Here is a 14,211-nt window from a genome sequence, read left to right as displayed (position 1 = left end):
TACTTTACAACATCCTTTCAGGTAGTTGTAGAAGGCAATGAGGTCTCCCCTCAGCCTCCTTTTCTTCAGACTAAATAGCGCCACTTCTCTCAGCCAATCCTCATAAGACTTCTTCTCAAGGCCCTTCACCAGCTTTGTTGCCCTTCTTTGGACATGCTCCAGCACCTCGATGTCCTTCTTGTATTGAGGTGCCCAAAAGTGGACACAGTATTCAAGGTGTGGCCTCACCAAGGCCAAGTACAAAGGGACGATCACCTCCCTGGTCCTGCTTGCCACACTATTCCTAACGTAGGTCAAGATGCCATTGGCCTTCTTGGCCACCTGGGCACACTGCTGGCTCATGTTCAGCCACCTATCAATCAGAACCCCCAGGTCCCTTTCTGCTGGACATTTTTCCAGCCACTCTTCCCCAAGCCTGTAGCATTGCATGAGGTTGTTGTGGCCCAAGTGCAGGACCCAGCATTTGGCTTTGTTGAACTTCATGCAGTTGACCTCGGCCCATCAATCTAGTCTGTCCAAGTCCTTCTGTAGAGCCTCCTTACCCTTGGGCAGAACAACACTCCCTCCGAGCTTGGTGTTATCTTGCAAACTCACTGAGGGTGCGATGCATTCTGTCTCCTTATCGAGATCATTGATAAAGTTGTTAAAAGGAAGTGGTCCCAACACGGAGCCCTGAGGAACCCCACTTGTGACCAGCCACCAGCTGGATTTAACTCCACTCACCACCACTCTCTGGGCCTGGCTGTCCAGCAATAGTATGGGCAACGCAGAATTTGTTTCTTGTGCAGACATTGGGAATGGAGACTGGGAGAGTTCTTTGTCAGACCTCCTCTAATTGAAGGTGCAATCAAAACATTCTTCTGCAAGCAGATGCCACCTTACCGTCTCATCTCAGAACTAACTGTGATTCAGTGGCCTCATTAGTGCAGTCCTGCAGCATGGAGTATTATGTTTGGCCTTTTGGTCTGGCTGTGGCAATGAAAGATGATGTTTAAAAAAACAAAACTACCTAAACCCAGCATTTCTCCTTTTAAGGGCCAGGGACCTTCCAGAGTTGAGACACAGGTATTAGCACTGCCTGAAATCTTTTCAGCGTGCATGTTACAGCTCTACAGCAGTGTAGCCCTCAAATAGGTGGTGTATGTGGGAGGAAAGTTGAGGACTTGTAGGGAAAAATGGATCATTCCTCATTTAGCCCGAGCCTTTTCAAAATCTCTGAAAAGAGTCCCCTTCTCATTCTAGATCCTCAAGCTGGTACTTAATAGTGTTCAAAGAGAGAAAGTAAAAACTTCCAGAACTTTAAAAGTTAAAATGTGAAATAAATTATTTTCAGTAAAAATTGAATGTTTCAGCCTATCCTATTCAAAGTTTTTCCTGAGCCTTCTGGATTGTTTTTTAATTTAGTGTCTGCAATTCATTAAAGTTGTTCCTTTGTCTAAAAAAGCTTTACTCAGTAGTTCCTGGCTTTTTCATTTTGTTTAAGTGGTTTGGCAGATATGTCATACCCTGAGATGCTTTCATTATGTTCTTACAAAGGTCGTCTCTTGCTCCCTTCTTTCTTCATGCAGTTATGTGTTTTCCTTCTTGTGTGACTTTGTTGTTGTTTGCCCTTATATGCTCTATCTTTTGCATTTTTTTTCCAATTTGATGTTCAGGGTGGGAAGTCTCCCTGCTCTTGTGCAGCAGAACGCCTTGTGTACTTGTAGCTGTGGTCTGAGAAGGGTGACTTCTGTGATAAGAGTGTATGTACTCTCATGTGGAAGCTAAATACCAGTGAGCAGGGATGAAGAAGGGCTTTTCCCACAGCTGTCTTTTTTGAATGCAGGTAGACAAAATCTGTGGATGTGCAGCTTTCCTCTGCCCACTTCTGTGATCCTCTCTTCTACATTCTTGCAAATTAGTTTGGCAACTTTTTAATGAGTACATTTCTCCCAAGGTTGAAGAGCAATTATATTTGGAAGAACTTGAATACCTAACAGCTTTCTTGAGTTTGTGCATTTTTGGTCCCCTGTGGTGGAATTCAAAGTACGACTGAGTTACTCTTATCTTGGGGTGATTAATACTATTTTTCTGCAATGGCTGAGGAGAAGTAAGCCTTTATTGTTTTAGTGGAATTAAGGAATCAGCAAAAGGAAAAGAGGATGAGGGGAAGAATGACTTTTATACATTGGAATAAACCAGCTACACCTAGTGTTGGAGAAAGGAGCTTCTCTTTTGATCATGACCAGGCAGGCAAGGGTGGCTCTCCTTCCCAGTCGCAAGCCTTGTTTCAGAGTTTTGTCTTCACTTCTGTCTGTGACAAGTGGTATCTCTGCTCTGTGGAGTATGCAGCATTCACTCCTGATCTTTGGTGTTTGTAATTCTGCAAATGATGCAAACCTAAGAATGCAGAACCTAGTGAGGTGGTAAGGGAGGTAGCACTGCATTTCTTTGGTGTTTTCTTTTGTGGGGTTTTTGTGGGGGTGTGTTTTGGGGACTTGATGTAAAAAAAAAAAAAAGTAAACTACTGATTTCTCTCAGACAGCTGTGTAAGAATAAGCAGCAAATCTTTTCCTATTTTGTGGCTTCAGTATCATTTTGCATTCTGTATTGGGCTTTAACATCTCTTTGAATTCTTTATTGGGCTGCACACCTACACCTTGATGTACACAGATGTCAGTGAAGAATTTCGAGTGTGAAGTTTATGCAGAGTTAGGATAGTTACTACACTGTAGTGGTGGTAATTTATATTCTTGCTAGCTTTAGGAAATCACTGAACATCCTAAACTTTTTTGTGTGTGTTTTGTGGACACAGAGTTGAAGGTGGTTTTGATGGCATTATGAAGCCATAATTTTATAACTTTGTGCTCTTAATTGTTTGGGTAGTGGCTTCCTGGGAAGAGTATTTAAACAGTTGTGTTGAATTTGATGCACTTTAAAATGGTGACGCAGTAACTCATGAGCTTGAGACTCTCTCTTATTCCATTGAAAGTAGGTACAGCTGCTGCACGGAAGGAAATAATCAGAAACAAAATTCGTGCAATTGGCAAGATGGCAAGAGTCTTCTCTGTTCTCAGGTACTTCCCTGACTTCTGCATTCCTAAAACCCTTTTTATTATGTATATTAGGAAAACATCTCTGTTCCAGGATAATGGATGCCAAACATTCCACAGGGAGATCATTACACATCAGAATCTTGTTTGGCATATTGATGCACCCCAATGATGTTGGTATGTTTGGTTAAAGAATATTTTAAAGTTCTTTTTCAGACATGTCAAGAAATTAGAGAATGTGATCTTTAGTTTACAAGTTATTTGTCCAGATGTTAACAATGAGGGTTGGAAAGACAATAACAAAATAGAGAGATTGAAGTCAAGGGTCTAATGGAGGTGGTCAGGATGGGCTCAAAAAATTTCTAGTATTCTAGAAACTTGAGGACTAAAGGGTCTTTGTTTCTGTTTTGAGCTTTTAAAAAATACTATTTTTTGGTACCTGTCTAGATTGAGAGATTTCATTATCACATTTACCCAAAATGTATGGTTTTTCATAGACCATAACTGTTCAAATATGGATAATTTTTTTTAAGTTAATATTTCCTGAAACATAGACACTTTGAACAAAATTGTAGATTTTTTTATGGCACTGAGATACATACAGTACCTCATGAGGCATTCAGTGCTAACTTCAAAGGTAATGAGGCTGCATGCAAATAATTGCTCAGAATTTGTTTTAGAAGTAATGAGTTTTAATAACTCAGAGTAATAGAGAGAGGAAACACTGGTATGGAATAGAAATATTTCCCCCAATTGTTTGGATTTGAATTTACGTTCAATCTTGACATGCATAAAACACAGCATAAAGTCCCTCTCCCCATCCCTTATTTTACTTTAATACAAGTTTTGATGAGCAGATATTTAAGGTTTTGTTACTGTTTTTTCTCACACCAGGGAGGAGAGTGAAAGTGTGCTGACACTCAAGGGTTTGACTCCCACTGGCATGTTACCTAGTGGAGTGTTGGCTGGAGGACGACAGACCCTGCAAAGTGGTAATGATGTTATGCAACTTGCTGTGCCTCAGATGGACTGGGGCACATCTCACTCTTTTTCTAACACTACACATAATGCATGCAGGGAATTTCTTATGCTTTTCAGTTCTTGTCTTAGCGGCTGATACAAGCATAGTGTTATGTGTTAATCAGGCAATGTGAAATGGATACTTAACCAGGGTATAAAACTAAAAGCAAATGAGTTCAGCTGTGTCAGGCCACATTTTTCAGACTTTGAGCTTCCTTAGTTTACAATTTTTCAGACTTTGAGCATCCTTACTTTACAATTTTTCAGGTGGCACAGATGCCTGAAGTGAGGTGACCCTTATAGATTTGATATTGAAGCATTTGATCATTACAGATACAAAAATAGCATTGTAATTTTGCATCATTACTTGTCTGCTTTCCATTAAAATTATTATAGATGTGTTAGTATTTTCATTGACAATGTCAAATACTTGTTGATATTAATGTGAACAAACAGCTACAGGCTGCAGAGTTCCATATTACACTCCACTGATAGATGGAAATCTGCTGTGTTTTGTACCCTGGTAATTAATGCCAAAGTTTGTTCTCTATGTTGTTTGTCAAATGTTCTATGTATAATTGACCTCCCTGAATTGTCCTTGTAACATGCTGTTTCCTTCCTCTGCAGATGTAGCTGCTTTCTTAGATCTGTCTGTCTCTCTCTAGGTATAGATGTATGTCTGTATAAGTGTTAAAATTAAACCACTATCCCAGACACTTGTCTGTCTCTTGATGTAGAAGCAATGTTGTAGCACCCTGTTTTTGAGGTTTGCTGCATTTGCTGCTGCACATTGTCTGTGCATTTTGAACAATAATGTACTTGAAAAATATTCAGTAATTGTTATAAAATCAGTTGAGAATAAAGGGATTGAATTTAAAACTTGTAAATAAATCAAAATAAAAGGGTGTTATTAAGTGTGCATATATTTTTTGCATGAAAATAAAAAGAACTCTATGCAAAATATATCTGTAATCTGGCTCATTCAATATTTTGTAAAAGGTTTTTCTTCTTTTTTTAGTTTGTTGAATCATTGGATCATTTTTATTCACAAGACCTATAAATGATTAATTAGGCTTAGGGAGAATGTTATGATATTATACCAAATGAAGAAAAGAATGAAGTCCAGGTTTCTGTTCATAATGGTGGGTAACTAAAATATACCAGTCTGAAACTGGGCTTCATAACAGCAGCACTCTTAACATAAATTATTCAAAGACTTTTTATTGGCCATCTTCAGGCTTTAATAGGAATTATAAAACTGTTCTATGGGACCACTGAATTTTATGACTATTGAAAGTTTGTGATCTATGAGTACCCCTTTTTTTGCATTATATTTTCCAAGAGTAGCTGCTTTTCTTATTTTGTGGTTTAGGCTGTTCTTTGAATTTTTTAAATTTTCTATGTAGTTTTTTTTAAGCCTTTCACTGCATTTTCTATTAAATTATCAAAGCTGGTTTTTAATAGCTTTGAAACATTAATGTCACATTTTTAGTAATTTTTCAGTGGACATATAATGTCTACAAGTAAGTTTATATGTCCAGTGTATGTATGTGGTTGTTTTGTGAATGTCTATAACAAGAAATGGTGTATGTTTCCTAATCCATCCAACTATTCCAGAAGCATATGTTCTAGTTTTAAGTGTCATTGTTTAATGAAGTACAGATACTTTATTATGCTTAAAAAAATTAAGTCTGCCTTCCTCTCACTCATTTAACAGATTTTTATCCATGTTGCATTACAAATACCAGAGAGGATCAAACTGACTAGAAAATTTTTTTAACATAAAACATTACTTTCTACCATTACTGAAAATGTGGGGCATTTGGAAAGTATGCAAAATGCGTGTTGGATTTTTGTGGGTGTGTTTTTTTCTTGTCTAGAACTTTTGATGGCAATATTCCTTGATGAACTACATTGCTATACCTCATTTGTTTTAGTCATGTTGATTGTTCAGAATAACTCATGCCAACTGTTATTTCTCTTAAATTACAGTAACCTTTTACCAGTAAGAATTTTATTCAGTTTTTTAAAAGTAGTTGTTTTCCAATTAATACGCTCAATTTCCTGCCTTGAAGTAAACAAAAAATAAAATAAAACTTCACTAATTTACACTTTTCTAAACCATCATAATATCAGTGAATTCTTGGCAAAAATATGGTCACTGGTAGTAGAGTTGGATTTCTTACTACAAATATTCAAGTACTTTTTGAAGTATATTGTACTATGGTAATCAATATAATACCAATAATTTAAAGTAGTCTAGATTTGAGAAAATAAAAAGACATTATATTAATTGTAGGGGGGGGTTTATTCTATTGTTTGCTTGAAAATTCACAAAATTGACCAATATATCATGGGTTTTCCAGGTTATAGTCCTACGAGTGCTTTTTTTTTCAATGGCACATCAAGCAAAGCTCTGGTTGTGCTTGTTGCTGTTAAATCTGTGAGAACCTTTGAAAGGTGTAAGGAACAGGAATGTGCATCTGAATTGCTCTTAAAAGCTGAGCTTTTTTATCAGGACAAATATATATAGACGTATATATGTGTTTAAGTCACTGTTAAGGCAGTGTGTATGCAATTTTTGCATATATGCCTATTGGAACTCTTCATGTCAGTACACATTCTGTACTAGATCTTGGCAAATGCCACCACTGGATCAGGAGTTTGTTCAGCCACACCTGTCACATTTGGTGAGATGCCAACCAATCCAACATAATGCAGAGTGGGGCACCAACCACCTTGTCTGTCTAGTGCAGCTGCTTCATGGGCACTGCTTGACCAGATGCTTACTGCAAAACAGCAGACTGAGGGGGAAATGCAAAATCTAGCTGAACTGAAAGGGTTAAACAAAGACAAGTCAGTTTAAAAAGATAATTTTGGAAAAAAGTGCAAAACTGCATACTAAGGAAGAAGTCAATATATTTTTTCCCAGAAGTATATAGATTTATTTTTTAAAAACAAATCATAGGTCACTTTCAGGTAACATGAATGTAGTAGGATAAAAATAGGCTTTGGGAAATGGTGGCCTTTGTATGTTTCTAAATTATTTTAATGTAGATTTATGGGGTTTATTATTTATTTTGCTTGCATTATAGTAACTGAAATATTAAAACCATATTAAGTACTGCTCTTTAAAGTAGTATTTCCTAGCTGCTTACTCTATGAACTGAATATTCTGTGAACTGAATCCAACAAAATTATTTTCCAAATTGAATGTACTGTTAAAAAAAATAATAAATCCCGAACACCTAAAGTCTTTCTCAGCAACATACTAAACACAAGCCTAAATTAAAAATTTTAAGTGCTTCTGTGGAAATCAGTTGAACTAGCCAAATACTTCTTATTTTCTGTTGCTGCCCTTGCTTTTAGCCAGAGGGGCAATAAGAGAGTTTTTTGGCTTTATGTTGAAAGTTGGCAAGGATCTTGTATCAAATCTGTCCCCTGAATAAAGCTGGGGGGAGAGCTGAAACTGAGGATGGAAATGCCATTGCACCCCGGTGCTTAAAATTTGCTCTCAAGTCATGAATTTTCTAAGCAAAGACTTCACAAGATTACCTGTTAAATTAATATGATACAGTGTTTATTTGAGGCTTATCAGGGTTTACAAAGAATATAGTTTTAATTTAGATGTACCTGCAAAAAAGAATCCAACAAAATTATTTCCCAAATTGAGTCTTTATAGTGTCTTTTTAAAGTGCTTGTATTTTCCAGTCAGTTTGTTCTTTTATGTCGAGTTGAAAATTATCTTCTTCTTGACTGTGATGTATATTCCAAGATCTTTTTGAAATAATAGTAGTGCAAGTAGAAGGACTAGGAGTAAATTTTGAAATTTGTATTTATGACCAAGCTACATCATTTGCAGAGATAAATCAGTATTCGTGATCTTTTCAGGAAAAGATTGAAAACAAAGACTTCACAGGTAACAGGAAATGGTGGAAAGAGGTGGTGTGTTGTTTTTTCACATAGTTTCCTATTTGAATGACAAATTGATGATAGTATGAAAGTATGTATTTGATGACTTAAAATCATTCTTAAACTCAGTTAGTTTTACAATTTGAGAAAGTTTCTTTCCCTTAATGTAAGCATAAACAACCATGCATTCAAGTGGCTTTTTTATTTAATTCTGAGATTGCCCTTGGCTCTACGTTTAAATCTAGGAATGTATTTTTTTTATATACTGTGGAATGTGCAGTATATAAAAGGTAAAGTGCTGCATTACCCTTAGATATTCCACATTATTTTAGTAGCAATTAATACAAGTCTCTAATGTATTTTTTTAGATTCTCTTAGTGGAAATTAGAATTTTATGCATGAGTGAGCTTAAGGCATAGTGTAGGCAGTTGATAATATTCAGGAGGCAATTGAAATGTCTAGTTTTTGTTGGATAGGAAATGAAAAGTAATAAACTTAATTTGTTATAAAGAATTCTATTGTAATCTAATGCCATATTCTCGTATATAGTATTTCTTTAGCAAGTCTGCCCTAATAGAAGGTTATTTTGGTATCCTAAGGACCTTGTGTTAAAGCTTTGACTTCTAGAGGTAAAACAATTGGGAAAGATCTTGCATCTAAGAAACTACAGCAGATGTTATGGTCATTTAGTTTAAAAAAGCCTACTAGTAAACTCTTTTTTTCATATTCAAATCAATTCACCCACCAAGACTATGTTCAATTGAGACCTCTTCCTGTTCTAGGTTTTGTTGTTAATTAAACTAAACAGTTTATAAGACTTTGTAAATATGACTTGCTAGATTTGTCCTTTATGATTTAAATTTCATGGTTCAGTTCTCAGAGATACCAGAGCTGAACATAAAGAGAAAAATAATTTCTTATTATTAGAACACTGCTAATGTTATTTTTATAGCATCCTTCCTGGTAATTTAATGAAGCTCATTAATCCATTTTAATCTTCAGAAATAGTAGTCTTAAATAGATTTTTAGTATTTTTTTTAAACCATAGTGCAATTTTAACATCAGTTGAAATTTTCTGTTGCTGTCTTAAAAAGAAAAAAAGTTAATAACATTGGTTAATTAGTTGCTTTGATATACTTTTAGTTGATAAAATGTGTTAGTTAAGGAGAAGTTTCACTTAAAAACAACCCCCAGAACCTTAATTATAATTTTAAAGAACTGTAGTCTGACCCGGCATTGCATACTATATTAAATTGATCATTGCCTTTTCTGCTGTGCGATATTACACTCTTCATCTTTCTCATTCATTTTGCATGCATCTGCTCACTTCTGTACAGCCACTGTAGAGGCAATTGAGGCTGAAAAAGGTATGATCAGAGTCTTTGCCATTGGCAGAGATCTGTGGTGTCTGGGAGGGAATTCAAAACTACTCTGTGTGGGTGTGTTTTACTTTCAACTTACACAAGCAGAGATGAATCAACTGCATTGATTCATCCCTTTTACATGTAACATTCATTCCTGGCTTTAGGATGATGATTATCTTTAATATTTTAGGGAAATTCTTTGGGGTTTTTTGTCTTTTTTCTTTGTTTTTACAAAATAGTTTTTTTGTATAATAGCATGTTGTGATACGTGGTGTTGTCTTGAAGTCCTTAAAAATGGTAGTGTTTAGTGTTTTTTTCTGCATTGAACGGCAAGGTTTTGTTTGGTTGCGGGGGGTTCTATGTGGAGGGGGTTTTGCATGCCTTTTCTCATAAAATCTATTTTATTGACTTTGAACATACTTCTAAAAAACTTTATGTAACATCTGGTAGCGCAAGACATACGAGTGTCATGTTTTTTCTGTAGATTTTGATCATAATTTGCTGACCAAATTTATTTCTAGTATGTATGCCAGCCTGCCAGTATGAGGCATATTAAATTCCATGGACTATCAGTGCTTTTGCACTAAAGTTGTATCTATGTCCTTTGCTAGTGGTACTGAGCAAAATGCCATCAAATGAATGGGTGTTCAGGGTATTCAATGTCAGATCGTTGACTTTTCAGAGATAGTTTAATTGCCTCTTCCTCAATATTCAATGAAGTGAATGACAAACAGCAGAGCAGTTGGGAGAGCTGCCTTCAGGGTTTTTCGGATTTGGTCACAAAGCATCATTTAATGACTGTATTCTTTGTTTTCTAATTAAGGAAGTCAGATCTCCAAAATATAAATAAGTGCCATCTTCTGTTCTCACACACACGTGCAAGAGGTCTGTTGTGAGCGGAAAGCTGTTCTTAAATCTCCAAATAATTCTTTAATCCCAAAGATTTCAGTCTTACTATGTGGTCAACCATTTTTCAGGTCTAAATTCAACTACCAGACCTCATTCATTAAAATAAACAGTAGCAAAATTATACCTATTTTCTATACTTACTTTAAATACATTTGTATTTAAATGATAGTTGTGTAACCACGGTGCTAATTCAGTGATTGTGGTTGTGTCCATTTCCATCATCCACATGATTAGCACAAAATGTGAACCACATCCTGCCGTTTTGCCTGCCTGAAAACTGCAGGATCGGGCCATCAATGTGTGTGCAGGATGTAAATGACTTCTGCAACCCTTTGCTGCTTTGCCTCCACTGCACTTGCTGTGCTGCTTAAATCTTACTGCCATCCCACTGAAGAAAAGGGGGATGTTAAGCCTGATGCACTGAACAGCAGAAACAGTTGGTGCTGATAGCTGGCCGGGCCAGGGACATGCAGAGGCAATCAAGGGGGCCTAAACCCCTTGATTCCTACTCACAGAATATTTGCCATACTTTGTTCTTTTTGTTATGAACTGAAATCATGATTGCTGGTGAACATTTCAGGAGAGCAGGTTAGAGAAGCTTTTACTAATAGAGATGCAGAGCCATAAGTTTGTTTGGCTGGTTTCTTACCTATTTTTAAATATAATTTGTTAGAAAAATTATATGCATTCAACTTATTTTTCCATTACTGACATATCAAATTTGCATTTTGTTAAGCAATACGAGGATTCTCTCCGCAACATAAAATCTGCAGTTTTGAAGAAGCAAAAGGTTTGGATAGGATCAATGAGAGAATGCCACCACGAAAAGATGCTCTTCAGCAAGATGGTATTAATGCTATAAACACAGCAAATGCCAATGGAAACAATGGAACTGGCAACAACAATGCACAGTGACCACATCAGCTTTTGGTTTATTCACTCATGTCTTGCCTGAGAATTCCTAGATAACTGCTTTTTGATGTGACAAGAGATGACATAGCCAGGGGGATTGCTTGAAGTGACTACTTAACAGGAGATGGAAAACTATCTGATGTGATCCCACTGAAGAAAGACCATCATGCTTTGGAGACAACAGCCCCTCTCCTTACGTGGTGACCCATCTCCTGGGAGCGTGCCTCACCCCTGACACAACCATCACTGGCTGCTGAAGCTTCAGAAGAGATCTGGGGAAAGAACGGGGCTGTTACCACTGAAGCACACCTAGACTAGCCTCTTACGCTTTTCATTGTCAACACCTTTAAGTTTACAAATGGGATCTTTTCTTTCAGTAGAGGTAGTTCTGTTTGTTTGGGTTTTTTTTTTAAAATCAGACTTTGACATACAACCCTAAGAGCTAACTATTTATTAATGGACATTGGTTTCATGAAATGTCTTTAAAATGATAGATTACAATGGTCTTAAAATATCTGAGGCTGCAGAAACTGTATTTTAAAGAGACAGAAAAAATGCCAAAAAAAATCTCAGTTGGTCATTCTGTAAAATGCTGACCTCAGGTTTACTCCTTAGATGTTGCTAATTCTATATTGTATTCACTGTATTTTTTAGTTACGGCTTATCAGAAGATTTCTATGTAGGAACGTTTATTACTTGAACACAGATTTTAAAAAAATATTTAATTTAGAAACTTTTTTGCCCAGCTTTTTCAAGACTCTTCCCCACCTTGAATTTAAAAAAATAAAAATAAAAAATTGTTATATATACTAATTTTAAAAGTAAGAAAAATATGGAAGTGTTAATTTTAAGGTACTTTTAATTGAGCTTTGTACATTGTTTAAGTAAATTTTGATTCATATCAAGTCTGTAAAGCTTGGCATTGTATTTTGTGTATGCATGTTTTCATTTTGCAAATATTTAATATATAGACCTATGATGTACGTCTATAGGTTACCTAGATGTTACTGCTACTTTTAGTTTATTGTGAGTATTATGGTTGCATAAATAGCGAATAATCACTGGGCTGAATAGTTGCAAGCTTTTTATTATTTTTAAATCTGTAAAGGAAGCTGAAACTGTATCGGACATAGTTTCTGTTTAGGCAAAGCAGCGTGTAAGCAATTGCTCTGTTCAACTGCTAAGGCATTAGTGAAAGTGTAAACGCGAGACTGCATGTATTTTGGTATCTACAGGATTGCTTGGTTAAAATAAAAATTGAAGCCCTGTGCTAATTTGTTCACAAATAATGGACTGTACTGATTGCCACTGTACTTTATTATATATTTTGACATTTGCTACATGTCCTTTTCATCCCCTGGAGCACAACTTGAAACTTTGGTCACTAGAGTTCATCTCCTTTTTTTTTTTTTTTCCTTTTTTTTTTTTTCCCCCCATAAATTACAATCTGTACATACCCCTAGGTTGGAAGTTTTATGCATGTTCTGAACTATTCCAAGTATTTTATAAACAGTAGCACACAATAAATTTTGTGCATGGGCTGCGGCTCCTATCCTTGCGTATTGTTTTTTTTTGGCATACATAGGTCTAATCTGACCTTGAAAATTGTTTAGAAATAGTCTTCAAAATTTAAACTTTTGAAAAAATTGCCTAAAAGGTCAGATTTAGCTCGCAGAGAACTATGTAAATGTAAATGCTGTTTAATTTAGATGTTATTCATGCTTCTTTTTTTGGCTTTTGAGTTCTCTCTGATAAATAAAATACCTAAACTGGACATCCATTGTTGGTTTGTACAAGCTTTTAAGAGCAAGACTACTTGATTCTAGAAAAGCTGTTAAGTACAGCTGCATTTTGTGTGTTGGTTTGAGCCAAACATCCAAGACTGGTCGAGTGTGTTGGGGCTGCTTTTTGGGCAGAGAGGACTAGCTGTTTTGACAGTCAATACAGATACAACATTTAGTCTTTTTTGGTATATTGTTTTTAAAGTAAGGACAAGCTGCTGATCAGGCTGAAAACTAAAAGATCATAAGTGACATGCTATTGCTAATTGAGTTTTAATGTTATGTTTTACTTTATTGCAGATGCATTCTAATTGGAAACTGTTTGCAAAGTTTGAGTGCAGAAGACTAAGTTAAAAAATGGTAAGTTATTTGGGTTTTTTTACAAGTCACCCTTGTACTTGTGAGCTGCACAGCCTGCATATGATGTCATATTAGAGCAGAACAAACACATTACTAAGTATGACTGAAATTTTACATGTTGAACATTATGATGGTACATTCCACTTTGGAAGCACTAGTGGAAAATACCTCAGCCTCACAGGAGAGTATTTCTTGTGTTATACTCGGATCTTTGCTATGATTAGTATTCTGACTAGCTGGAGTTGTGTATGTGGAGAAAATACAGATTCAGTCTTTGTCTGGAAAGACCTCATTGTAATTGGAGAGAGCTGGTTCTGGTACTTGTGTGGCAGTGAGTGCCCAGCTCTGATGATGTGTGCTCCTTTGATTTCCTTGCAGTATCCATTGTCTTGTAGTAGTTTTTGCCAGATATTAAGGCAGTTGTGCAGTAAAATTTATTGGGCAGTGGCTGAACCTGATTTCTCCTTTGCTGCTGTGTGTATCCTGTCACCCTTCAAGCCAGTTCTTAGGTAACAGGATTATGTCGGTGGGTTTTCTTTGTTTGGAAAGTAGGTAACTCATTTTTCGCTACTCTGTTTCTGAAAGGTGGTGTCTGGAGCTGTCTCTAATGCTTGCATTACTGGGGAGAAGAAATTATATCCTCCCTCTCAGAAAACTGTAAGTAGTTTGCATTGCTCATTTTCTGCTTTCAGTGTACTTGGGTGGGGAAGGCAGGTGGCTTGGAAACTTGGAAATACCTCAGTCAGGCAAAGGCCACAGGTAACAAAAGCTGTGAGATGTATTGTCGTTCCCTGGTTTGAGCTGCTCCCGTGTCCTGGGCTCAGTGGACACTGGGGGGGTCCCAGGGAATAGGGCACGTCTTCCCAGAACTGCCAGTGAAACCATCATGCATATTGCCTCCTACCTGCGGGGCAGGGGGAG

The 14,211-nt window shown here is 36.5% G+C and overlaps 1 protein-coding gene across 8 annotated transcripts in view; it reads left to right on the top strand.

Moving 5' to 3' along the window:
- Nucleotides 1-14,211, top strand: part of PPP3CB (protein phosphatase 3 catalytic subunit beta) — a 49,840-nt gene that overhangs the window by 31,371 nt on the left and 4,258 nt on the right. For 2 of the 8 annotated variants that reach the window (XM_051619920.1, XM_051619921.1), the window contains 4 exons: nucleotides 2,972-3,056; nucleotides 3,927-4,024; nucleotides 9,302-9,331; nucleotides 10,974-12,701. In XM_051619920.1, coding sequence (XP_051475880.1) covers nucleotides 2,972-3,056; nucleotides 3,927-4,024; nucleotides 9,302-9,331; nucleotides 10,974-11,152 — 392 coding nt within the window. In that variant the 3' untranslated portion in view covers nucleotides 11,153-12,701. Of the gene's footprint in view, nucleotides 1-2,971; nucleotides 3,057-3,107; nucleotides 3,464-3,926; nucleotides 4,025-9,301; nucleotides 9,332-10,973; nucleotides 12,702-13,230; nucleotides 13,291-13,875; nucleotides 13,948-14,211 lie in introns of those variants that run through there. The other 6 variants (XM_051619924.1, XM_051619925.1, XR_007889528.1 and 3 more) reach the window with 5 other exon arrangements.

This window comes from Apus apus, chromosome 4, assembly GCF_020740795.1.
Source record: "Apus apus isolate bApuApu2 chromosome 4, bApuApu2.pri.cur, whole genome shotgun sequence".
NCBI classification, from domain to species: Eukaryota; Metazoa; Chordata; class Aves; order Apodiformes; family Apodidae; genus Apus; species Apus apus.
The sequence above is the reverse complement of the archived record's forward strand: the minus strand, read 5'-3'. Positions and strand labels throughout refer to the sequence as shown.